Raw genomic sequence first — 26,023 nt, forward strand, 5'->3', positions numbered from 1 at the left:
CAAAAGCACTCGGATGCATGTTTGTCCCATGTCATTTATACCATGTATTCCAATTAGACGTCGTTACTAATCAGCTCCTTGCTAATTCCTCCAGTCCATCAAGAAGCTATTCACGCTCTGCAAGGTACTCCTGCTCGGATTCGCCTCGGGATACACCGTCATGACGGCCCCGAGCCTCATCTTGACCAACGTCTTGGTAAACGCCACCTTGTCGTCAGGCACGCGGAAGCGGCCCTCGTCGTCGAAAAGATGGCATGACAGCGCCAGGGCGACGCCTACGGAGAGGTCCTTGCCTGAGTCGCAGGCGACGACGATTTGGGGCGGCTTGACGACGGCGTCGTTACTTGCTGCATCTGTTGGAGTGGAGTGCTCGTTGCGCTGGAGGAAGAGGGTTGCGAAGGAGCAGATTTCGGGGAGGGCCAGGCGGAGGTTGCGGCTGGCGGTTTTGTGTTTGCCGAGGCCGACGCGGAGGAGCGTTGGGGAGAGGAGCCAGGTTTCTTTTGGGGTGGGAGTTTCGGTGAGGAGGATGAGGCATTCGTTTGGTTGCTGCTGTGATGATGATGCCGCTGTTGGTATTGAGAGGTCGAGGGGTGATATTGCCCGGACGGAGAGGTAGGACGTGAGTTGTTTTCGCGGGAGAGTAGCTGGGTTTACATCGCCGGTGGGAGCAGCCTGGCGCTGTGCTTTAGCTTCTTCTACGAGCTTGACGATGAGGTCGGGGACATCGGCTTCTGCGGCAGAGAGAAAGGCTGTGGTGTTGGCCCAGAAGACGTCTGGGGTCAGGCCTAGAGCCCAGTTCTCGGTGTCGTCTCCGGCGCCTTGGATGTAGCCGCCCTCGTCGACCTCGCTGCCGATGACTCGTCTACTAGCGGTACAACAGATGACAGGTCGGTAGTCCTGAAATATGATGCCTTGGTCTTGATTTTGGTCTTGGTCTTCATCCTCGTCGTCGTCCGAGTCTGGGGGAGGAGGGAGAGAGGAGTCCTGTGTGATCCAGAGGGGGCGAAGAGGCTTTGTGAGAGACGTCGGGAGGGTGAGGTTGAGTTCTTTGAGGGAAGATAGGAATGTGGGAATGAGAGCGGTGATTTGGGAGTGTGTAGATGCGGGCAGGTAAGGGGGGAGGAAGAGGTTGGAAGAAAGGGGGTTGTTTGGGAGGAGGGCCATGTTGAAGACGGTGCACCAGATGGGAATGGTGGTTGAGAGGGCATCGGGCATGCCTGAGTTGAGGAGTTAGTACGATATACTGGAAAATGTGTTATTGTTGGGTGAGATGATGGGAGACTTGCGTTTGCCGCGGCGAGTAGAGTCCACAATGATGATTCTGTGTAGGTGAGTGTTAGCATGAGATGTGATGAATGGCAAACACTGGCTGGAGAGAAAATAAGCAACATACCCGTCATTCTCCTCAATTATGTCAATTAGGTGCAGGTTCAGTCTCCTAGTGCTAAACTTCCACGCCCGCTCATGTCCATCCGTGCTCTTGAAATACGCACTGCCGTCTTTCTTGTCCGGCGGGATATACCAGCTCCCACAGCGCTCATTCGCCACCAGCGGCCTCTTTTTCCTCTTCCGCTTCTCTAGACCAGCAGCTGAATTAGACTCTGAATGAGAGGGAGGATAGGTTGGAAAAGAAGAGGCCACCTGGGCGACAAAGGCGGCGTCGGAGTGGATGGACTTGAGGCGGTTGTGAGGCGTGAGGGTGCTGCGGCGGAGTTGGGTGAGGAGGCTGGAGATGGAGGGCTGGTTGGAAAAGAGGTCGTCTGAGTCCATTTTTTGTTTATTTTCCTGGGTAGAGGGGGGATTTGGGGGGGGATTGGCTGAAGAAGAGAGTTGCTCGGTTTGATATTGAGTTTTTGGTATATGGTTAAGATGTTGCTAGCGGAGGATTCATGATTTTTTTTCTAGCATTTACACTCACACGTACCCACCCAACACTTTAAGTCATGTAATTGGCAGCGAAACAGCACAACGACAAGAGACACGGTGAAGAACTGATTTTGGTTCATTCAAATTTCGATTTTACTTTTTTTTATTTTCATTTCATCAAGTCATCTATTTTGTTGAGGATTTTCACTCAGTCTCTACACCAGCTTCCACTGTCCATTCTCCACCACAATCTGAATCTCACGGCCCTCGTCAATACTCCGTCGACCAGCCTCCAGAATAGCCGTCGTCGCAATCGTGTTGTTCAGAGTCGGCAGGCCCTTGGCATCCAGATCAGCAGGCGTCGCCCTGCCCTCGTTGACCGCGCGGCAGCCATCGACAAACTTCTCAATGGAAATGTAGCCATAGCCCGTCTGGCCGTTGAAGTTGCCGTCCTCGTCGGGGGCGTAGCGCATGTAGAAGGGGTTGAACCACTGCAGCTGGCCTGCGCGGTCATCAGCAACGTCGTAGCCTCGGTGGGCCTGGTCGACGCGGATCTCGCCCTCCTTGGCCAGGTAGTGGAAGTACTGGTTGGTGTGAATTCCGGCCCGCTGAGGCGCTGTCCACGACGACGTGTAGACGGCGATGGCGCGCTTGTTGGGCTGGTCCTTGAGCTCCCAGGTGACCAGCAGGGAGATTGTGTCCTCGGTCTCGTCGACGCAGCCCAAGCTGGTGGCGACGCCCTTGGATGAAGTAGCAGAAACCTTGACGGGCAGGTAGCCGCGCTGCTGGACCATGGAGTCGCAGATGTCGACGTGGTGGCTGTTGAGATAGTAGGAAATGTCCGACTCCTTGCCGGCCCACGACTTGAACGTCTCCAGCTGCGACTTGGGCTGCGACATGTATGAGTAGAAGTAGTTCCAGTCTCCCAGCGTCTGCGCCTTGAAGCGGGCGTCTGAGTAGGCGGGGTCGAAGCGCTTGTGGTGCTCGATGAAGACGTAGACGCCCTTTTCGTTGGCCTTTTTGGCCAGCTCCAGGTGGTGCTCCAGCAGCTTCACGGCGGGCTTGGTGATGAGGACGTGGATGCCGCGCTCGATGGCGTACAGCGCAATGGGGAAGTGGGTGGGATCGGGGGTGAAGATGGTGATGGCGTCGCCGGGCTTGAGGAGGTCAATTGCAGCCTTGTAGGCATCGGGATCGACCTTGTCGTTGGCGGGGAATGAGTCGAAGGAGGTGTCGAGGTTGTTGTAGACTTGAGTGATGTTCTTGCTGAGATGCTCTCCTACAGGCCAATGAGTTCAGTCAACCTGGCTCGCCGCATCTTCGAGGGGGCTTGTACGTACGGATTGCGGGAAACTTGGTGCCATTGACGCCGACCATGCCCAGCTGGCCGACCTTGCCTCGTCGTCGCAAGTCGAAGAGAGTGAGGCCGACAACTCCCACCTTCTTGTCGGAACCAGAGGCGCCACCGCCAACGAAGCCGGTGGTGTACTCGCCGGTACCAATCTGTAATTTCAAAGTTAGTCCGTCACTCAGTAAGAGGCACGTTTGCGACAGATTTCAATTGGACTCACCATCAACACGTTGAGAGGAGCTGCCATGGTGAGGAGTGCGTCTTCAAAATGTCTTAAACGGGTATCTTGTATGAGATGAAGAGAACAGACAGAGACGCTGCGAAGAAGATGATGAGAAGGGCTACAAGGATGAAGTGAGAAGAGAGTAAGAATAAATCATGGAGTTTTAAAAGACTCGAAAGAAGGATCATCTACAGCCTTGCCGAGTCGCGTTTCTCATGTGCCAGCTTCCGAGCTGGTGACATTGCTAACGGAGGAATTGAGGGGCATTGGCGGGGCAGCAATTGGAGGGATAAATAAAGGCCGTGGAGCAGCATTGAGGTGATGCTGGACCCTCATTTCTGATGGATTTGCTTAGTTCAATTGAATTAAATTGATTGTGTGATTTAATTGACTACATTTGCATTTATATTGCTACTGTACCTTGATGGATGCAGATGCATATACTGTATTGTGTACATGATGCAAGGCAAGCTTTTCTGTCAGGGGATGATCCATGTTGATTTTATACAAAACATCTCCCAGCTTCGTAGTCTCGGGATTCACTACCCCGCGCTGCCCTTGAATGACCCCGCAATCGTCTTGGAGAAGTTCCAGGATATGGATTGTTGTCATCATATCACATCAAATCAACTCAAGGTCCAGACAACTGGTCAAGAGCAGCCTTTATGTCAGCTGCCTGAACCTCTACATAGTAACTCTTCACCTCTACTCCGTATATCCCCTTGCCATCAGCCAGCGGTCCCCGTTCATAAATCGGCGTCAATAAACCCGACGGACATGCTTCCACTTTCATCTCTCCAAAACAAAATTATATAGCCGTACTACCGTACTACCGACGGATGAATCGAGCTAACCAAGTACAGGTACGGATGAGTGGGCTGGGCCTCTCGTGATCCATCCTGTGAATGGTGGGAAATGCCCAAAATCGAAATATCCACCAATCAGATGAAGCGTATACGCCATGCCAGCCGTCTCCATTGTATCTTATTCCCCCAGAAACCCCCATCAAACCCAACTACGTACTAGGTAGTATCTGCATCGACCTCGACCGGAGCAAGTTGCCTTACTACGTACCTATATATCCACTATCAAGAGCCGTTGTAATATGCAATTCTGCCGTTCTCCATGGCTCCAGCTCACTAAATCTCACCCATTCCCCACGCCGTCTTCGGATCGTAGCCCTTGGAGTCGGGGTCAGTCGGCCGAGCTACAGCATGGCTATCGGACCTCTTCGGTGGCTGCCCCTCCGAACATGTGCCCATGAGTCGAAGAATGACCATGTTTGTGGTTATAAGCGGCTATTTTTTGTGCCCGAACACGACACTGGTGTGTGTATTGGGTTATAAAGATTGGGTCCATCCTTTTAGAATTACAAAACCAATAATCCTCCCTGTCTCCTCTGTAGTAACACGATATCTCCATCCTCCTCTCTCTCTCTCTCCGTGCTGCCTACCCTCTTCTCATTCCTTCTATCCTCCATTGATACCCTCGCCAAAAGCCTCGCTCTGCACATCACAGTCTCACAATGGCTCCCGCTCGATCGCTGCCATGCGGCATCTACGCCCCTACCATGACCTTCTTTGACCCCGTCACCGAAGATCTCGACATCCCCACCATCAAGAAGCACGCCGAGCGACTCGCCAAGGCTGGCCTCGCTGGTCTCGTCATCATGGGCTCCAATGGCGAAGCTGTCCACTGCACAAGAGAAGAGAAGATTGCCGTTGTCAAGGCCTCAAGAGAAGCTCTCGATGCCGCTGGTTTCCAGTCTACACCCGTCCTGTTTGGCGCCACCGAGGGCAGTGTCCGGGGCACCATTGAGCTGTGCAAGCTCGCAGCCGAAGCCGGTGCTGAGGCTGCTCTGATCCTTCCTCCTTCATATTACCGCGCCCAGACCGACGAGGAGTCCATCTACAACTACTTCATTGCCGTGGCCGACGCAAGCCCGATCCCCATCATCCTGTACAACTACCCCGGTGCCGTGTCCGGAATCGACATGGACAGCGATCTGCTCATCAAGCTGGCCGAGCACAAGAACATCACCGGCACCAAGTTCACCTGTGGCAACACTGGAAAGCTTACACGCGTGGCTCTTGGTACCAACGCCAAGACGCCCTTCCAGGAGGGCTCAGGATACATGGCCTTTGGTGGCATGTGCGACTTCACTCTGCAGACCCTGGTCAGCGGTGGCAGCGGCATCATCGCGGGCGGTGCCAATGTCATGCCCAAGCTGTGTGTCAAGGTCTGGAACTCATATGCCGAGGGCAACAAGGAGGAGGCCGAGAGGCTGCAAAAGATTCTCAGCCGCGGCGACTGGCCCTTGACGAAGGCGGCCATTGCAGGCACAAAGCAGGCAATTCAGAGCTTCTATGGATACGGAGGATACCCTCGTCGGCCGCTTAAGCGCTTGGAGCAGGCTCGCGTGACGGCCATTGAGGAGGGCATCCGGGAAGCGATGGAGGTTGAGAAGTCTCTGTAATTATTTCGTTTATAAATAGAAATGTAATAGGAAAAAAAGAAAATAATTTGAAGTCACTCGGTGTCGAGTATATTTAGCATTCTATTGCGATCTATAAATTCAAACTATATTAACATTGAGTCCTCCTATTTAAACGCCGTAGCAACTGGATACATGTACTGAGGCGAACAACATAGCACATCAACTGCATACCTATGGTAGCTGATGTCGGCCACTTCCAGCCACGGGTCTACCACCTTATTTGACGCATTGGGGAAACATTATCCAGGAGACTGGGGTTTTCTTCTCTGTCTTTCCATCAGAGCTATTCCGTTGGAAGAGCTGAGAATAAATGGTTCAGACCTGGACTAATATCAGCTCTGTTCACTTTGGACGATTCCGCTAGGAATGTTGATGTACCTCGTCCACCTATGGGCGCCCATAAGAGTCCCCAAAATCACCGCGGGTATTACTAGTAAAATACCTGTTTCTTTTGTATATGGAACTGATCCGGAACGACATCTTACTATTCCAACTTCTTGACAGCTTTCCTTTGCAAGATTGACGTATAATCCACAAGAAGGATATCACAACATGCCGTAGGCACTATCCTTGCTTCCGGTTTGTCCCGGTTATGCCCAAATCATCAAGATATGCACGTTCCTAGAGCAGCAAGCACATTTATACTTCGTAACATTCATTTTAGTAGATCGAAACTTTCGTGCAAATATAATACACTTTTCCAATGCCCCAAAGCGCCCCAAATACCCAACATATCACATCGCATCACATCATCATTACCACTTCTATTGCTGGACGACATCCAAGTGGTATGAGCGGATGATACTGTCGGTATCGTCGATGGCCAGGGGTCGGATATCGGCCATCTGCTTGATCTTAGCCGTCACCTCCTTGACCTGCTCGTCGGTCATCTTGAGACCAAGCTGCTCCACACGAGACTTGACGGCGTTCCATCCCGTAATTCTTGAATTGATCGAGACGTATCGTGTAAGTCCAAACAAGCTGGGATCGATGATTTCGTATGTTGAAGGGTTCGCGAGAATGGCCTTGGCGTGAATGCCCGCCTTGTGTGTAAACGCCTGAATCTCTAGTTAGCTGAGAAGGTCTAAAGACGGCGAAGTAAGGTAAACGAACGCAGAAGCCGGTAATAGGATTGTTGAAAGGAATGTTGATTTGTACGGCATCGGCAACCAACTCTTCCAGGCTCTTGAGGGCCTTGAGGTTGTACTTCTTGGTAACATATTCGGGAGCAGTCACAACCATGCGGGCCATGAGGGCACCAAGCGGGGTGATGCCGTTACGCTCGCCAATTCCTGTGGACTTGTCAGTCATTACGCCATGAGGTGAGGGAGACCTGCATAGATCCCAAGACAGCCTCTGACTTACCGAGGACTGAGGTATCGATATGACTTGCGCCTGCCTCCAAGGCTGACAAGGCATTTGCAACAGAGCAACCAGTATCGTCGTGGAAATGGCATTCGATGTCGCAGCCTACCACCCCTCTTAAAGTGCGAACCAAGTCATATGTCATTCTAGGGGTTGCGCCTCCGACGGTGTCTGCAACACCCACACGATTGACTCCGGCTCTGTCGACGGCCTTGTACAGGGCAAGGATATCAACGAGATCTGAACGGAAGGAGTCCTCGGAGGAGAACCGGACTTCGACACCCTGACTCTTGACGTATTCGATGACTTCAAGAGCAATCTTCTGGATCATCTCCATGCTCTTTCCGTGGCTGTACTCACGGAGGAAGCTCGATGTTCCGATAACCTGAGATACGGTGAGCACATGAACGGGGAGATGCTGGGAAGAGACGCACGAGATCGACACCATCGACACCACATTCTACAGCCTTGCGGGCGTCGTCCACTATTTGACTTGTCAGAACTGTCTTGGAAATGTGTTGATGAAGAAGAGTAGAGGGGGCTCCTCCAACTACCGGACTACCGCAAGCTTTTCAACTCTGCCTGTATACACTTTCGAGTCTGTTTTCGCTGAAAAGAGATCTGATCGAGGTCTCGTTGCTACATTCAACTCTTCAGGACTCGGAACAGTGTTACGAAAGCATCGATATGACGAGAGGTGTCCACAAGCAAAATCGAACAATTTGAGGTAATCCGGAGTCGAGTCGTAAAAATCGAGGGACGTACTGTTACATCGGACATGCGTCAAGACCTTGGCCTAAGAGATAATCAATATCGACACCAAATCGGGCAAGAGAAATGGTATCAACACCAACCTTCAATCCAAGCTGGCAGATCCGCTTGCAGTCTTCATACGATTGCGGCGACGAAACCGGGGACGTAACCTCAATATAGTCGACACCGAAGTTGTCTATAAATCGTCAATAATCCACTGGTCTCTGTCCGGACCGATTTGCGTACCCAGGGCCTTGGCAATCTTGAGCTTGGTCTCGGTGTCGAAGAAGGCGTTGGCAAACTGCTCGCCCTCACGAAGCGTACTCTCAATGATCTTGAAACTGTTGACATTTGAGATGTAGTCCTGAACGGACTGGTATGGAGAGCTCTTGGGTAGTCCTTGGGCAGAGTGAACTCCGTTGGTGGTGGACTGGGAGGGAGGGTTGGCGGCAGCCGCGGGGGCCCCTCCATTTGTGTCACCGTTGCAAGTGCCGCACATGATGGGTTTTTCGGGATTCAATTGATCGTAAGGAACAAGGCAAAATGGGCGATTGGCAGATAAATCGTGGACTTTGCGCTGAAATCGTTAACTCGTTTCGTTTCGTGGTGATGGTGTTGCGAAGAGTTTTTGTAGCGTTTTTGTATACAAAGTTTTCACAGTTTTTCCGCGGTTACGGAGTGGCTTGAGTCAATGAATGTGGAGGTGTTAGTCAGCCTGTTGCGACCCTCCAATGACGCTGCAAAACAGGGTTCTCCGAGATCGGTACCTGCGTAACGATTGGATGCGTCATTAGTGGGGGCGGCCATTCAATCAAGGGATTTTCTATCCAGCACCCCGGCTTTGCTATCCAGCACCCCAAGGTACTTAACCTTATCATGGTGCGCACATAGAAAGAGTAAGTACCTCCACGACCGATGACTCAGCAAGTTTGCGAATGACTAAGCAAAATGCTCCCTACAGAAGAATACCTCCTCTAGTAAACTAAAGTTTACCCAGAAACTATTATTTTTAAGATTTCTTTTAAAACAAATTAATATATATATTTCTTAGTTTTAGTTTTTATATTTTAAAAAAGAAAATTTTAGTTTTAGTTTTTTTAAGCTGGGAATTTCAGAATCTATTGTTGGAGTTTTGAGTATCTTTGTGTATGTCCCTACTAAAAACTTGGGGCGTTGGATAAAAGAGTTGGGGTGCTGGATAGGCATTCCCTTCATCAAACATGACCCCGTTATTGACAGGTAAGAAAGAGTACTATACATAAAGCACAATGCCTAAGGTACCTACACTATATCAAATGGGATTCTTAATTCCTCTAAAACTTAATGTTAGCGTTACATGTATGTTTATGGTCTAGCAGATTGCTTAGGTAGGTAGGCAGTACTGAAAGTCAGGATTTCCAGGTGTCTACTCCGTACATCCTACTGTACATGCCAAATGCCAAGTTCCACCATCTACATCTACAGGTCAACCTCCATATCCATCTATACATTTATGCAATTGTGCTCCGCTGAACAATCATATCCGCAATCTTCGCAATCGAAGCACCGCCCATGATGTCAAAGGCCGTAAGGAAAGCGCCAAGCTCCCGTCCAATCCAGTTCCGTAAATCTACAGACATGAGGGAATCGACACCATAGTGTGACAGCGACTTGTTCAGTTCAACATCTGCAGATGAAATGGACATGGCACGCGCCAGCCTTGCAGCCAAGGCGCCCAACACAATCTTGGTACGGTCTCCCGCGTCAGAAGCCTGTCGGAAACGAACTCCCACTGCGGCCTCTTGGTTGGCATTTGCGCTTGTTGCTGCGTTTGAGCTGGCAATAAAAGAGAAAGGGGCAAAGAATGGTCTGTCCATCAGTTGCGGCAGGTTGCGACCTCGGGAGAGGTTATCAATTGGAGTCTTGAGTCCGAAGAGAACTTGACCGCTGGCCTGGGACACAATGGCCGATTGGGGACTGGCTGGGTCGCAATACAAGGAAAGGGTGGCCAACAGATCGGCGCCATCAATCTGCTTCATGTCATCAAAGGACCCGCGCTGCTTCTGATATACGCCTGTTTCGGCGACAATACCAATGTTGCGCATCCAACCGATGTCAAGAGACAAAGCTGCTTGACCTTGAGCAAGACGTTGTCGTACGAGAGCGTCTTGGAACGAGCAGCCCGCCGAGTAGTTTGCACTGGCTATTTGACCAACGACACCAGCAAGAGATGAGAGCATGATGAAGAAGTCGAGGTCCTTTGGCAGGAACCGGTGCAGGTTCCATGACGTCTGCTTCTTGGAACGCATCGTGAGGTCCCACTGCGCAAAGGTCATGCTGTTCTGGAAGACAGCGCCTTGAAGGACCATGGCCGCATTGATGCAGCCTCTGATGGGCGGCATTGTGCGAGTACAGCTATCCAGAACATCAGCAAGCTCCGTTTCAGATGCCACATCGCATTTGGGTGCCACGATATTGATGCCGCGAGCTGTCAGTTCTTCTACTGCTTCCTTGGCAGCTTTTGACGTGGCTCCAGATCGAGATGGTAGAATGAGATTCTTGGCTCCGCGGTCAACCATCCACTTAACAATGGCCCGACCGAGGCCACCAGAGCCTCCGGCAATCAGATATGATGCGTTTGAATCAAACCTCCAAGGCCGCTGCTCCTGAATGAATTTCTGCTTCAATGTTAGCATAGTATAACGAAGACTAAGAATATGGGCTTCTCTACTTACCAGCACTACATCTTCACTTTGAGGCATGATAATGACACGACCCAAAAAATCTTCCTTTTGAAGCTCTCGGAACGCATTTTCTGCTTCTGATGCACTGAAGCAGCGCAATGGCTTAGGATGTTCAAGGTGCTCTTGCTCTATAAGCTCCATTGTCTTCATCAAAAGCCTGCCAAGCATTTTAAGATTGAGGTTGGTAACATCAACAATAGAGAAACTGGCGTTTCGCTCAAAGATACCCACAGGAAGAGTGGCATTGGTATTGATGCTGGAGCGGTTCATCTCAAGAAAGCGTCCACCAGAAGCCAGACACTCACAAGAGGCTAGGGTAATGTCTTCTACAGCAAGTAGATTGAAGATAACATCTACTCCATCCCCACCAGTGAGCCTCATCACACCTTGAGTAAAAGCGATACTTCCATTGTCAAGAATGCGGTTCTCAGGCAAACCCATAGTCTGGAGCACGTCTCGCTCTATAGGGCTTGAGTATGTGACAATGACTTCAGCACCCTGCATCTGAGCAATGCGGACGGCGACCTGGCCAAAGGCACTAGCAGCTTCATGGATGAGAACATTTTCTCCTTTATCGAGGCGGGCAATGTCAACTAGAGCGTGATAAGCCGACATGGAGGGGATCAAGATAGACGTGGCCACCTCATATGACATTGATTCTGGAATCTTGCAAATGGCTTTTGCGTTTGCGCGAGGATATTGCCGCATACAGCCTGGAGCCACCATACAAACCCGGTCTCCAGGCTTGAAAGAATTGCAATTTCGTCCTACCCGAGTGACGATACCGGCGCAGTCGACTCCCAACTGGAGGCCATCATGAAAATTGTACCGGCGTCCAATAGCAGCCTGTACATCCTTGTGACTGACGCCCCATGCTTTGGCGTCAATTTCCACTTCATCAGGGTTTAATTCGCTGTCATACTTGGAATCTCGGACAAACTGCAATGCAGTTCTAGCTTCTTGAGTCCCGACAGAGAGCTGTAGAGCCGGTCCATCATACCAAGGCTTCTGTTGGAGCTGACAGGACAAGAGAGAATTGATAGCATCATTGCCAGACACATCCTCGACTGCTCTTCCAGTCATCAGAAGGCCATCCCTGACGAGGTATTCGACCTCCCTAGAAGCTGAAGACCCGAAACTGGCTTGGAAGACCTTTCCAATGAGCTGCGCAGACTTGAGAGACTCTACTTTGCCTTCCATGGCAAGCGAAATGATCAAGCTGTCTGGATTTTCTACTCGAATAGAGCGGAAGAATCCCTGCATGACGCCATAGTCGGCATACTCGTCACTATCTGTGTTGCTGGCAGTTACCCAAAGAAGCTTGGAGGTTTGTCCTACCAAGTGTTGAAGGCACTTGAAGCTCTTTTCTGAAAGATTGGAGAGTAAGGGCTTGTTATTGACTTCAGCAATGCAGACGACAGTGTCATCTTTCGTCATGTTGTTGAGAGACTGAGAGAGATCGTCTATGGAGAAGGCACAGATGCTCGAGTTCTTATTGCCGTGAGGATCTAGTTGCTTCTGCACCAACTCAGCTAGCCTAGTTTGTCGATAGGACTTTTGCTCATCAACAACAATGACAAGCTTACCAGGCTCAGGAGCCAACTTGGGTTCTTCAACGGCCGTCGTAATGATGATACTCACAATGTGGCAAGCCTCAGTCTTGTAGTCGCGGAGAATCACGTCGTTGCCCGTGAACCCATTGTCTCTTAAGCACTTATCCCACATCTTCTCGGGTACTGCTGCAGAATGAGGTCTCCATTCTTCTTTGGCAACCCACCATCCGGGCACAAGACCTGCCATGAAGTTCGTAGCGATTTCATCCGGGTTGATGACCTCAAGCAAAATGAGGCGGCCGCCTGGCTTCAACGCCTGGCGGACATGGCGAAGGCTGGTCTCGAGGTACGGGGTGGCGTGGAGCACGCTGGCGGCAACAACGAGGTCATAAGATCCGGGCTCAAACCCTTGATCCTGAACAGGTTTATCCATGTTGAAAGTCTTAAAGGTTAAGCGACCCTCTGACGTGAGATGAGACCATTTCTCACGCGCACGCTCAAAGAACATCGGAGAGATGTCTGTATATGTGTACTCGGAGAAGCTGTAGCCTCCAGTTCGTTGCTCACGTTGTTGCAGAATAGATAAAACATGGCCAGTCATGCCACCAGTTCCGGCACCAACTTCTAGAATTCGTTGAGCAGGACGCTCGTGAGCGGTCAAGTCCAAGATAGTACCAAGTCGACCATCTTGGCAGAGCTTCTGGAAGAGATCTGCATAGAAGAGTTCCGCCTCGTCCGACGCGAACACAACTTGTAGAGGATCAACCTCACCCGAGAGCATTTCTAAGAGCCTTCGTGCGCAGGTAGTGTACAGCTTCCAGGCTGGAAGAATCTCCTCCATCTCAACGAACAAAGCCTCGAGATCCTCGTCGCTCATGGTTTCTCCAAGTCGTCTATTATCAGGGCTCATGTTGCTGACGTGATGCTCCATCCAGTCGACGTGGCGAGTCAGAGACTCTGGGACTTTGGCCCGGTCTAGTTTCTGAAGTACCCGTATAGAGTGAAGCTCTAGAGCTAAGGACATTTTTGAATGATTCTCTGCAGCTGACGTTTCATCTCTATCAAATGAATCGGCTCTACAGACACGAGCCAACTCCTCTGGCTCCAGCAGGCTAAGCTGTGGTTTCCACTCAGCACTGTAGAGCAGCTTTTTATCGGTTGTCTTAACGTCGCTAGAAATGGACGTTGTGGTAGCCTGTTGTATAGTGCATAATACAGTCCCGTCGTCAGCTAGGGCAGCGATTGTACCTTGCTCGCCATATCCCCGAGCACCATCAAAATGAGCGGCCGAAGTAGACGTTGCGATCCAACGGATATGACCAGTCCCAGGTTTCTGCCACTTGGACGTAGAGGCAAACCAGGCGCCTACCAGGCGTGACGGAACATTGGCAGTGGGCTGTTGGCCGGCACTCACACGCAACACGTGGAAGCCTTGGTCAAGAACACTGGGATGTACCAGGCTGTTTGTCTTGAACCTATCCTTGGACACATCGACACGAGCTACTGCAGTTGCTCTCGAATCCCAGCACACATCTTGCACAAGCTGAAACCAATCTCCGTACTGCAGGCCAGCCTCGGCGGCATCGCGGTAGAGGGTAGCAGACTCGATGGGCCAGATGCATGATTCGGTGGCTTGGCTGTACTGGCTACGGGTCTTTTCATGCCAGAGTTGCCTACGCTCATTGCCATAGATGCTCGTAGATTCCTCGTAGTCAACTTGAATGTTGGCATGGAAGCACTTTGTCCAAGATTCACTTGTATAAGAGAAAATATCCACCTCAAACAGCTGAGGGCTGTTTTTATCTGCTGGCTGCGCCTTCAGAGGGCGAAGGTGAACTTGAGTCTCTGTCCTGTCCTCCCACTTCTCATAAACAACAATGGGATTGAGGAAATCAGCCTCCTGAAAGAGAAAGCCGGCGATCTCTTGGTCTTCGGGAACCATCTGCTCAACAGCCTCAATGGCCATTAATAGCATGCCAGCCGCAGGATACAAAAGGGAGTTGGTAACTTTGTGGTGACCAGTCCAGGGGATAGACTCAACAGTAAGAAATTTTCTCCAGCGAGGAGCGAGGGGGTTCCAATCGGACGCTCGAGCTCCGAGCATGTCACCCTTTACGGTGCCACGAAGTCGGTAGTCGCGGCTGATGCGAGATTCTGTCCAATACTTGTGAGATCGATCAAAGGGATACTCAGGAGTATCGATGAGGAAACCGGGGTTCTCCTTGAATTCGTCCGACTTGGTAACCGGCTTCAAGTTTTGGTTAAGAGCTGTGATGGATACCTTGTGTCCCTGGCAGAACAGCTGCCCTACAAGCTCCAATGTCGTCTGAACAGGGGAGTGTGATCGTTGCAGCGCAGCATTATATCTTATAAGCTGCTTTTTGTTTCCGGCCTGGCGGATAGTATCCTGGGCCACTCTCCGTAAGGCCGGATGGGGCCCAATTTCGACAAGATCAGTAATGTCTTTCAACCCAATTTTGACTTTGGATGGTTCTTGGGTGAGTAGTTGCACGGCATCGGCGAAGCGAACTGGAGAAACCATGTTGTTGACCCAATACTGACCCTTTACCAGAGCAGATGGGCGCACGATTTTGCCCGAGACGGACGACACCATGGGAATATTGCTCATGACTTTGAGATCCGGGAGCGAGGCGCCCTCTAGTGATCCCATTAGCGCTAGATATTCATCAGCAATGGCCTCCATGGCCTGTGAGTGGTATGCAACTCCAGTCTTGAGCTTCTGAGAAAAGATGCCATCTTTATCAGCTCGCGCCTTGATAGCATCTATCGCCGCCTCGGGGCCCGACAATGTGCAGTTGAGGGGACTGTTGATGCAGGCCACACAGACAGCGTTAGCCTCAGTTCCAATGGCAGAAATGTAGCCCGACACATCTGTATCTGTTATGTTGATGGACATCATAGCTCCAGGGGACGACACATTGGCAGCCCTCAATTTTCCTGCAAGTTGGCCCCTGAAATAGGAGACTTTGCAGGCAGATTCCAATGATAAGGCACCAATGGCATAGCTGTTATAAATAGAAAGCATGAATTAGTACAAATCACTCTGAACAAGAAGGGTTTGAATGTTGGTTATTGCACATACGCAGCGGCAATCTCTCCTGAAGAATGTCCAACGACAGCCTTAGGAGTAATACCAAAACTAGCCAGCAGCTCCAGCAGAGCAATCTGAACTGCTGTAGACAAGGGCTGGCTGTACTCTGGTAGATCAATGTTCTTGCTAGAGCGCAACTCATCTGTAATGTGAGGGAGTTTGTTAGCTATAGTCTTCTGCAAGTATCGTTAAGCTGGGGGAATACTTTTCTTACCAAAGATGGACCATGAGCAGCCAAGGCTCTCATAGATTTTGTCAATCTTTTGTAGAGTATCTGCAAAGACTGGGTATTGAACTAGGTCCCATCCCATGCCTACGTACTGAGCTCCTTGTCCCGTAAACACAAATGCTAGTGTAGCGTCTGTTGAGCTCCTCATGGGCTTTACGGGGTCAAGGCCACCGGTACAATCTTGCTTCTCTGCATCATCTCTAACAAGAGAGAAGCTTCTCCAGAGCATGTGCGTCCGGCGAGCAGCCAACGTATAAGCCAAACGATCGAGCTTGGTGCGGTTTCCCGCTATCTTCTCATTGTAGTAGAGCTCATAATCACGTAGGGAGCGTTTTGCTGCCTGCTCGTCTGCGGCGGTCCATACGAGCAGCTTAGGTAAAGCCTCTGCGGTAGACGCTTGCGAAGCTGCAATGGTAGATTCAGTTTCTTCGGAGCCAATAACGGAGGAATCAGAATTGGAGAATTCTTCATCCGAATTGGGAAAGTCTTCAACAGGGCCATCGATTATTGTCAATGGTGGTGAAACTAATTCACCTGACATATTCTCAGGAAATGCAATTGTGCAATGATTTCCAGGCAGATTCCTCTCTCGCAGATAGTGCAGGGCATCATCGATCACAACATGGGTGTTGGAGCCGCCAAAGCCGAAGGAATTGACTGAGGCCCTGCGCACGCCTTGTCCCGGCCAGAAGATACTTGCAGTGGGAATCTGATGAATACTCCAGGTCAGAGAATTTTGATGTGTAAGAGCGGACTGTTTAAAAGGCAGGACTTACCGAGAGATTCCAGAAGTCTGCGTCTATAGCAGGGTTGATCTTCTCAAAGAGTGCATTAGGTGGAATGACACCTTTCTCCAAACTCACTGGAAGCCAAAGGTCAGTGATCCATTACGTAGCTTTCCTGACATACATGAAATACGAACTCACAGATGACTTTCAGCAAGCCAGCCAGGCCGCTGGCACCCTCGAGATGGCCAATATTTGATTTGACGGAGCCACTGTCAGGCAATCTGGGTCAGCATCCGTGAATTCAATATGGTAACGACTGCTACAGAAGGAAGGGAAGGACACGGGAACTTACATGTATAGAGGCTCTTTCTGGGATCTGTATTTTCGAAACACCCGCCCTATAGCCCTTGCTTCAATCGGATCCCCTACCGGAGTTCCCGTTCCTGTAATTATCAGCAAAAGCGTCTTGTTTAGCCAATAACCGACTTACCGTGTGCTTCAACATACCGCGTATCGGCTAGCGAAAGATTTGCCTTCTGATACACGTGTTGAATAAGGTCTTGTTGTGCTTGCTGACTAGGCTGTGTTATAACTGGAGTGTGTCCATCCTGATTTGAGCCGGAAGCGCGAATAACGGCACGAATCATATCACCATCTCTCACAGCTGCAGCGACGGACTTGAGCACTACCGCAATAACACCTTCACCTCTGGCGTAGCCATTGGCTCGCTGGTCAAAACTGTATGATAGACTATCCGGAGATAAGAAGTTCTGATTCGACAACAGGTGGAACAGGGTAGGGTCAAGGAGCAAGTTTGCTCCGGTGACAAGAGCCTATGGGCCATGAACTTCAGCCTTTCTGCCTTTCAAACATTGTTTCTTCGGCGGGGGGGTATCCGAATTACCCGTTTAGGTAACATTAACAGGGATAGAGGGGCTCATTTGACTCACACATGATGCATCGCCACTGCGTAATGTCTTACATGCCATGTCCACGGCGACTAGTCCACTGGAACAAGCCGTATTGACATGGATGCTTGGGCCACGAAGATCAAAGTACCAACTGATACGGTTTGGGACCATACATGGCACTGTACCACCAGTAATAGTGGTGCGTTCTATATTATCAGGGTCCATTATCATCAGCCGCGTGTAGTCCTCCAACATGGATGCATGGAACACAGCTGTCTGAGAACCTCTCAGGGCATCTGTAGTGAAACCAGCTACAAATCATCAGCACAGTCATCCAAAGCTCCCTATGACAGCATGGAAAAGATGAGACAGTCAAGGATGGGGGAGAGGAGGTATCGTATCTAGGCTCCTATTTTGTTTTGTATTCATGCTTACCTTTTTCAAAGGCTCGATACGAAGTCTCGAGAGTCATACGCTGCATAGGGTCCATCGACGCAGCCTCCTTCGCTGTTACCGAGAAGAAAGGAGCATCAAAACAGGTAACATCATCTGTGATGAAATGAGCTCCCCGAGGATATGGCTGCAAATGACGTCGAGTTAATGAACCACTTTCTCTCTTAGAAGCTCGCTAGAGAGATAGAGAAGGGCACTACCTTATCGGCATTCGTATCCAAGAATGATTTGGCGTCCATTCGAGACTCAGGACAGCTAGTCATCAAACTTCGACGATGATCTAGGGCTTCCCAAAAGCTCATGTCGTCATTCACATCCTGGGGAAGCCTGAAAGAGAATCCGACGACAGCAATGTCGTCGTTTGCCTGTACAGCCACCCTGACTACGTCTAAGCCTTGAGACATAATGATAGCGTCAATGCTAGATTCTCAACGCGGACAAATATGTAATATCGAATAGTTTAAAAAAAAAAAAAGTGATTTTCAGCAACTTGAAGAGGACGAAGAGGGTGCTGGTGATGACAAGAGTGCTATATAGAGCGATGGATGACCTGAGCTTAAGAATGGCTCTTCTCTTCTAAGAGTAAATGAAGAGAGATATGAGATATCTTGACCAAACACTCAATGGCGGATGGAAATACCCTTTATCTACTTTACACAATTGTCTTCCCTATGAGAATGTCCCATTTTTACAAAACACTCCAAGTAGGCTAGGTGGCGATTATCAGGGTCCAAACCAATTCAGACACCGTTCTCCCTATACAATGCTATATCAGATCAGGAGAAAGCTTGAAATGAACCCCTGCTGTGACAGTCGGTGCAAAAGAACTCTCCGGATAACGCTTACAAGTTACGCTGCTCCTTGGCGAGGCGCTTGTTGTTTCCGGGGATGAGGCAGGACGAGGTCCGAATGGGTCTCTCGGCTACAAACAAGGAACTCGGAGGAGTCTATCCTAAAGGACCAGTTGGTCTGATACCATTGTGTTGAAAGGGGGTCAGTCGCTCGGTCATGAGGCCATGGGCTGTGCTGCTATATATATTTCTGGTGTTGGTTTGAGGCACAGTGTTGGTCGATTGCTTGCAGTAGTTTATCATACTTTGATACTCCTTTAGTATTACGGGCCAGTAACATTCACGCAAAATTTGTATATTTAGAACGCACAGACTGCTGTCATCCTGTCACTCCTCTTTCATGCGAGTAAAGTAATGCAAATGACACAAGAGACTAGACGGCCACGATCATCATAGTGACCAAGTATCTAAGGGGTACGGTTTTCTGGCAAATTGGCTCAATGTCCCACAAAAAAAGTATGATAAACTGTCATGGATATCACGGGGGCAGTGACCCATTGAGAAAAGGCAAAACCGCGCCATTGAAATGGTAACGAATCGGTCCGCACTCCGCGGATCCCAGTCCGAATATCTTCATTAGATTGCGATATGCAAATGTAGTCGAAACACTGGGTCATTATACCACAGCAAGCCAATGCACCTCCGGAGCCAGTTGAGCCCGAGGAATAGAGCAATATATGGTCAACCAGGAAGTATTATATCGCTGTACTCTTTGTTCTCCGTGTCTTTAGAGCTACCACATTCACCCTGCTACCACAACGTTCCTAGCCTTTCCTTCTGAAGCTGCTCCCGAGTTGATATGAACTGCTACCGCCATTTTGGCTGTCTCTGGTTAGTCTAACCTTGGCAAATCAGCCAATCGCTAACCCTAGGAACTTTCTCTTGCCTCTTAACCGAACAATTGCTTGTCCTGTTGCTGCGGAATTCAAATACTGAACCAATTTCGCGGAACGCGGATGACTGACAGGCTTGCATCTGTGCTCCATATTTCGTACCTAGCATTTGCCGCCTCCCTTTCATACTCTAGTGTTCCACCAGTGAGTTGTTAGCTTAGCCTGTTGGTTTGGTAGCCGTGAAGAATAACGGGGATGAGCGAATATCCCATTCATCTCATTCCGGTTCAAGAAGACGTCTGGGTACATTTGTAACTGTACTCGTACTACGATGTATCTGGTAGGTTCTACGGAGTATCTACACGGCCTGCTGCTCAACATGGTCAACGACATCGGTGTGGCAGATTCCAGGGTCCAGGTTGCAAGGCTACCCTGGGACGTTAGTAGGAATTTAGACCCACCGGTTGGCCCGACCCGTTGAGCCGGTGTATACATAGTAGTTCATAGTAGAAGCCCGAATTTGATCAGAGCGTTCAGAGCGGTACTTGAATGCCGAGGACATGGCCTTAGCGATGCACGGAGAAGTGGAGTACATGGGAGGGTTTGGACAGCTAGCGAACTCTCATGTGAGAGGGAGAGATTCCAAATATGCGAGGGATTCTTAGAGCACTGCCCAATTCAAAAGGGTCTGAACGTTTACTGGCAGAGAACTCCGTAAAATAGCACCTATTGACATTCGTGGCAATTCGCAAGGAAGAAGCTCGATACGTATTACATGGCATCTGCTTTTAGCCGTTTTCTAAGAATATGTCTCCCCCCCCATGGAGACACGATCTTACAAATATTTACCCCAGCTGTGCTCGCTCGATCGTTCGCTCTATGGTCCGAAGAGCCCCTGATAGTCCCTCGGCCGACCTCGCTCCAGGTACCTCATGTCCTAATTGATGGACAAACAATTCTCGCTGGTTGTCGCACAGCCGAAACAGCCACTGGTGCAGCTCCTCCGGATCCTTCAGGCCGCCGCTGATCAAGAGGCCAGCCAGAGGCGACAGGGCCAGTAGGCGGGCGAATGGCTCGTTGGAACCGATGATATGAGCCGTGGGGACGCGAATCACGGCCCCGTCAACAGCAGGGTTGAGACATCTGAGCGTCGCCGGCTCTTGATGAATCCCGCCAGGATCCAATGGTGGCGCGGCGCTTAAAAGGATGCCGCACTGAAAGCCCGCAAATGCCTGTCTAGCGTCTTCAGCAAGCAGCATTGCCGCGACTATACCGCCTTCCGAGAAGCCCATTACCCCCTGGAAAGGCCCGTTGTTGGCAATGAATTCCATCAGACCAAGGAGGAGTTCTTTCGACTGGGCTTGGCTGATGGGCTTGTCGAACCAACCGAAGAACTCGTCAGCGATAGCTTCGGCCCCTGAGAAGCCGACACGTAGTTAGTCTTTACCATTGCCACTAAGAATACAGAGTAAGGGGAGGCAAGGGGATTGATAAGATGGCCATGTGTGTTGCTGCTTTCGGGGTTTCTAGGGTAAGGAATAGAATAGGTAAGTTGAGAGTCACCTTCGCTTGGCTCCGTCGACACAACTCCATTTATAAAGATAAATTCATGGCTGCTGAGCTCTTCCCGGAGTCTGGCTGCCAATTGATATCAATATACTGTTATAAATGTGCCCGTAGTTCTGCACTTTGCAATAGGTTTTGATAAACACCAAATGGAACCTTACCTGTCTGCAGCTCAAAGATCTAGCCAAGAAGGGCAATTGTCAGCGAGTCTATGCATAGGCAAGAACCTGCTCTCCCCTTGAGCGATAGTATAGTTGTACTTGGCTCACGTACCTGGCTGGATGTTCCACGTCCGTGAAGGCAAAGAAACCGCATACTGCTGAGTTGTTGATTTTTTACTTCTCACAGTTACGTACAGGAATTGAGAAGCCCTAGGCACACAAGGCCATACTTGTTAAAAGTACACTCGCACCCGTCCGAACCTCAATCATCCCAAGATGCTCAGGGTACTTTCATGTGGTCTGTACATTTCAAGCGCGCTTTTGAGAGAGTGATGTGTCGTTTCGGCTGTCGGCGTTTCTTCTCATTTACGCGAACTCCCCCCTGGTGCCTCTTAATCAACATGGGTGCTGTTCTCCCCCTGGAGTCGTTCAAGATGCTCCGCATACTGTACGGTTTCTAGTTTCAACATGGGTTGCGTTGCATCTTTTATGAGGCCCCGCTTATTGAACAGCAGTGATTCATCAGGTGCGTACTCCGTACTTGTTGAGCTAAATAGTAGTTGTTGTTTCTATATGCATAGACAGGGATATAGGAAGAGGCGGGATTGGCCCGAATAGTATGTAGAATATAGGTATCAACCTAACATACTCGTACGTGTACTCGTACCAGTAGAACGCCATAGCCTAAAAGTATGCACACGCATGTTGGCTCTGCTGTCGTTGGTCGTGTGCTGCACTTGTGTGGATTTTCATCAACACTTAATCAAATACATATATATCAACAGACTGATTACCAACACCAATGTGCATTGTAACAAGTTTCTCTAGGCTCTCCGCCATCTCCGAGCAGGCAGTACTCTGTAACACCCGCAGGTTTCCCCTTGTATCGACCAGTTTTCGCTGCTGCCTGGCTCATCTGGAGCATCTATCCCTCGTCTCATAGCTACTCCACACTCTCTGAATATCCACACAGACAGCTTTCTCAAACCATGGCCCTCAGCCTTCCAGCCGGCGCCGCGGAAATCATTACCCGCAAAAAGGCGCTATACTGCCGTCTCGCCGACACTAATGACTGGAGCCAGGCCGACAAGGTCATGTTGCCTGATCTGATCTTTACGGCTGTCGATGAGAATGACAATATCGTTAATCTTAACGATACTGACTATCATTGGACTTCACGAGCAGACTGGGTGGCATTTTTCAGCAGGATATTCGCCCCAATCCAAACAATGCATACTGTCGGCTATCCTGAGCTGGAGCTGGTTGCACCAGGCGAGATCAAGGCCATTTTCGGCGTCACTTATCTGGTTGGAACTAAGGAGGCCAACAAAGGGGTACATGGCACTGGTGGAGGACACTATTACGAGACGTGGAAGCTCAAGGATGGCGATTGGTTCATCCAAACGATCAAATTTGTTAGGATCTATTGGAAAGAAATGACCTTGTAGTAGAAGTTGGTTGGTGATCCTGTAGTAATACGAACAGCCGTATGCAGTAATGGTTGTATTATCTGCAGAAGCTATTCACTACCTTGCAACAATGAATATCATTCCCATATATAGTAGATAAAAAGGAGGTAGGTAACGCTCTCAATACAAGGCAACTTGGAAGCATTTTCATTCTCCCGTAATCCTCATGTGGGGCTTTTTTTTTTTTTTTTTTTTTTTTTTTTTTTTTTTTTTTTTCCCTGTGGGAACTTGTCCAAGAATCTACATCATGTCCAACAGCTGAAGACTCATAACGGGGCCCAAAAGAAGGTCGCTGGTGCTAAAAGTGATCGGCAGAGGCTTAGACAGCCTTAGCGATAGAGTTGAGTCCGCTTCTTGCATAACGCTAGGCTATTTGGACGGCATGATGAAACAAGCTCGCAAGAGAAAATGACAAGAAAAGGAAAAAGATCAAGCAAATCCCGTACCGTCGTTGACAATGTTACGCGTACGGAACAAGGATATCACTTCGGCCGTTTATTCATTTACACGATGCCCCTAGACCCATGGTCCATTTTCGTGCTAGCAGTCTATATGATATCATTCTCACTTGCCGGTGACCAAGATCCGACATGCATTCGGTATTTCGTTTTTCTGGCAAGGAATACGAGTATTGCGTGCACATGCACTTCGTACGAGATTCCTTGCTATTTCTCCTACCGGGATTAAACACATCGGTAGACAGAAATTCGATGTTAATGCCGGAGAACCCCCCCTCGTTGTTGCCCTTGGCGCGAATTTTGCCGAGAAGCACCACGAACCCTTGCAATCATCGCCGCCTAACGCGCATATGCAGGCAGTGCGGATTTTTACCTCCTTGGAGCCGAGAAGCCAACCCTCGTACGGAGTACTGATCTTGACATGTGCAAATGAACGCGGTTCAAGAAGTTGGTAAATGCCCCCCTTGCAATTAGCTCGCTGGAAATACACTCTGGCCGCCCATAGCGGTAATATATCATATAACACAATAATGATACATATGAATCATCCGATTCCTGCATGATGTTGTCACACTATCCGTATTAAGATCGTCACATTTCATGTTGGGACTTTTGGAGACGTTTTGGGAGATCATTCTTGGCATTTGGAAGTACATGTACCTGGGCCAGGATCCCAATGTAATTATCACTGAGGCTACAAACGCCACTGGATAGCCCATTGTCTGATCATTGTATGGATACAAGGATTCCATGCTTGTTATCTTCTCATAAGTTTTATTCTTAACAACTGTCTATCGGCTAGGCTTCCAGTAACTAATTGAGGACTGCTGCGGCAGTGGCGTCCTCCGCATCAATGCCTCTATACTCAAAGTACTTTCCGAACTCTGCGTCTTCGATCAAAGTTTGTGCCAGCCGCTTCTCATAAAAGAAGGAAAACTCCAGGCCCTCATCCGACTCTGGGTCATTGCTACGAGATGGGTAGACAATAATAACTCCCTCCGTAATGCGATCCGTAAGGTGGCGATAAGTGATCGACTTAGCGAAGCCAAAGTCTGTTGATGCCATGGTGGCATCTCGGTGGTCGGTGAAAAGAACAGACATGGGGGGCAGGGAGTCGATGCGGACATTGAGGGCCGTCTTGTCGCGGATTGTTGCCACCATCTCTAGTGTCTTGTCCAGGCTCTCCTGGGTGATGCTGTTGGTCATACCCCGTATGTACTGGGCAACCTTGGAAAGAGGCCATTCCGAAATGACTTCGGCTACAGTTGGCTGCTCGACAGGGGCGGTTGTGGAGAGAGCGGCAAACATGACATTGCCCCGAATACGCGGGGGGACTTTGGGGTTGTTGAACCGCCTTCGCATATCGACTGCTTCGATGAGGATGGATTTTGAGGAAGGGTCTGGATTGAATACTGGGGCCCTGACGCGGGTGATGGAGCGCCAGATAAAAGCCGTGAAGGCGTCGTAGGTAGAGATCCATGTCCCATCTGTTGGCGTAGCCATCTTCTTCAACTCAGCTGCCTTGCTCTTGGGTAGGTGGAAGAGTAAGGCAATTCCCTGGACATGGCCCGGGTGGCGTTTGGGCGCAGGAGGCCCTTCAATCTTCTGGTCCTCAGGGGGCTCTGCCTTAGAGAGAAGGGAGAGATCCATGTTCTTAGGGGCCCAGGTGGGATAAGCTGTCTTATTGAACGCGGCAAAGCAGTTCTCTGCCAACTGCCTAGTGTAGCCAGCCCAGCCCATGACATCGTTGGAGTAGTGATGGTGATGCATATTGAGAACCATGCCTCCGCGCACAAAATTCATCTTGAAGGCAGACACAACAGGAGAAGCGCCAGGGTGGGCCTCTGGCTTCTCTCCATAGGTCATTGGGTCAACGCTCCAGAGTTTGAGGTCACCCAGCGGCACTGCACTGAAGTGTGCCTTTTCGATGTCTTCGAAGGACGGGTACTTGTCTGCGTCCTCAGGTGAATCGAGCCACTGTACAAAGAGACGGACCGTGCTGTCCTTCTTCTTCAGGTACATGTAGCCGCTGCCGCTGGTGTTCTTCTCAATGGTGCAGCACAAATGCCTCGCTTGGCTGATGGTGCGTGAAAGTCCTTCTTTCATAATTTCTACTGCCCGAGACTTCATTGCATCTTCCATCTTGAAGAAGAGTGCATAATTGTTATAGGACATGGCTGTAAGGTAGTCCAACGTCGACATACCGAATGTCTCCTGTTCAGGGTCATTCTCCCACCCAAGAGGGTGAAGATGGAAAGCCTCTTGCTTTGGAGCCATGATTCTGGATGATCGTGTAGAATTGAGAGAAAGAAAAAAATAGGGCGAGGGTACAAAGAGGGTTAGCTATGGGAGGTATGGTCAATAGCTGTGCGGTTGTATGGACATAACAATATTTCCTTTTTTCACATTTCTGGCTTCTCCTTTCAACCCTTTAATATGTCTCGCCACTTATGGTAAAACCAAAGTCAAAGCCGGTTGCTCGCTTGTAGCTAATCCTTTCGGGCCTGCTATAGGTCCCCAGTAGCTGTCACTAACTTGTGTTTGATAACTTGGTTAATGCGGCGTAAGGAGCAAGGCTTTGAGACCGACTTGTCAGAAATGATAGCCATGAGATATCCTAGTTTCTCTACATTGCTTGCGGTGAAGCTGGGTGAAACGGCAGACTACCAACAAAATCCTGGTGAACTTTAAAAAGCCAGTCTACAACGGCTTTACAAGCAACAAGCGGTGCGGTAAATCGGTCATGCATATGCGTCTCTAGTGGAGAATTCAGGGGGTTTCTTCTTCGTACGAGCAGCTACTCATGGTCCACGTTTGTACTATTATCTGTACTGTACGTTGGATGTAACTACCTGAGGTGTCATTCTATGTCAATCTGCATCTGCTTGTCCCTGCTTACATGAAGTGTACTCATGTATTGC

General features: G+C 49.7%; 8 protein-coding genes across 8 annotated transcripts; 2 read left to right on the top strand and 6 right to left on the bottom strand.

Moving 5' to 3' along the window:
* Positions 1 to 87: 87 nt before the first annotated feature.
* On the bottom strand, positions 88 to 1,767 carry TRIVIDRAFT_134900 (uncharacterized protein; the record flags this gene model as incomplete). Its single annotated transcript, XM_014104836.1, has 3 exons — positions 88 to 1,217; positions 1,365 to 1,555; positions 1,601 to 1,767. Coding segments are annotated over 3 exons (1,488 nt in total), but the record flags the coding sequence as incomplete, so codon positions are not given.
* A 218-nt stretch (positions 1,768 to 1,985) lies between these two features.
* Positions 1,986 to 3,563, bottom strand: TRIVIDRAFT_86174 (uncharacterized protein; the record flags this gene model as incomplete). Its single annotated transcript, XM_014104837.1, has 3 exons — positions 1,986 to 3,145; positions 3,207 to 3,369; positions 3,438 to 3,563. 3 exons carry the CDS (start codon positions 3,462 to 3,464, stop codon positions 2,082 to 2,084), a joined length of 1,254 nt encoding a protein of 417 aa, XP_013960312.1.
* Positions 3,564 to 4,953: 1,390 nt separating this feature from the next.
* Positions 4,954 to 5,994, top strand: TRIVIDRAFT_215195 (uncharacterized protein; the record flags this gene model as incomplete). The annotated part of the gene is made up of 1 exon (XM_014104838.1): positions 4,954 to 5,994. The coding sequence occupies one exon, from the start codon at positions 4,966 to 4,968 to the stop codon at positions 5,914 to 5,916; it is 951 nt and encodes a 316-aa protein (XP_013960313.1).
* Positions 5,995 to 6,571: 577 nt separating this feature from the next.
* Positions 6,572 to 8,661, bottom strand: TRIVIDRAFT_229232 (uncharacterized protein; the record flags this gene model as incomplete). Its single annotated transcript, XM_014104839.1, has 7 exons — positions 6,572 to 6,995; positions 7,051 to 7,229; positions 7,303 to 7,687; positions 7,737 to 7,786; positions 8,068 to 8,098; positions 8,157 to 8,251; positions 8,302 to 8,661. The coding sequence occupies 7 exons, from the start codon at positions 8,552 to 8,554 to the stop codon at positions 6,702 to 6,704; spliced, it is 1,287 nt and encodes a 428-aa protein (XP_013960314.1).
* Positions 8,662 to 9,545: 884 nt separating this feature from the next.
* On the bottom strand, positions 9,546 to 18,168 carry TRIVIDRAFT_35498 (putative polyketide synthase; the record flags this gene model as incomplete). Its single annotated transcript, XM_014104840.1, has 12 exons — positions 9,546 to 10,712; positions 10,770 to 15,357; positions 15,435 to 15,585; positions 15,658 to 16,137; positions 16,207 to 16,381; positions 16,449 to 16,530; positions 16,595 to 16,669; positions 16,753 to 16,843; positions 16,891 to 17,233; positions 17,351 to 17,622; positions 17,747 to 17,891; positions 17,965 to 18,168. The coding sequence occupies 12 exons, from the start codon at positions 18,166 to 18,168 to the stop codon at positions 9,546 to 9,548; spliced, it is 7,773 nt and encodes a 2,590-aa protein (XP_013960315.1).
* Positions 18,169 to 20,293: 2,125 nt separating this feature from the next.
* On the bottom strand, positions 20,294 to 21,329 carry TRIVIDRAFT_218274 (uncharacterized protein; the record flags this gene model as incomplete). The annotated part of the gene is made up of 3 exons (XM_014104841.1): positions 20,294 to 20,865; positions 21,176 to 21,194; positions 21,288 to 21,329. The coding sequence occupies 3 exons, from the start codon at positions 21,327 to 21,329 to the stop codon at positions 20,294 to 20,296; spliced, it is 633 nt and encodes a 210-aa protein (XP_013960316.1).
* An 835-nt stretch (positions 21,330 to 22,164) lies between these two features.
* Positions 22,165 to 22,623, top strand: TRIVIDRAFT_35636 (uncharacterized protein; the record flags this gene model as incomplete). Its single annotated transcript, XM_014104842.1, has 1 exon — positions 22,165 to 22,623. One exon carries the CDS (start codon positions 22,165 to 22,167, stop codon positions 22,621 to 22,623), a length of 459 nt encoding a protein of 152 aa, XP_013960317.1.
* Positions 22,624 to 23,915: 1,292 nt separating this feature from the next.
* Positions 23,916 to 25,379, bottom strand: TRIVIDRAFT_35703 (uncharacterized protein; the record flags this gene model as incomplete). Its single annotated transcript, XM_014104843.1, has 1 exon — positions 23,916 to 25,379. The coding sequence occupies one exon, from the start codon at positions 25,377 to 25,379 to the stop codon at positions 23,916 to 23,918; it is 1,464 nt and encodes a 487-aa protein (XP_013960318.1).
* Between the last annotated feature and the right edge of the window lie 644 nt (positions 25,380 to 26,023).

The sequence above is a fragment of the Trichoderma virens genome, assembly GCF_000170995.1.
Source record: "Trichoderma virens Gv29-8 chromosome Unknown TRIVIscaffold_2, whole genome shotgun sequence".
Taxonomy (NCBI): domain Eukaryota; kingdom Fungi; phylum Ascomycota; class Sordariomycetes; order Hypocreales; family Hypocreaceae; genus Trichoderma; species Trichoderma virens.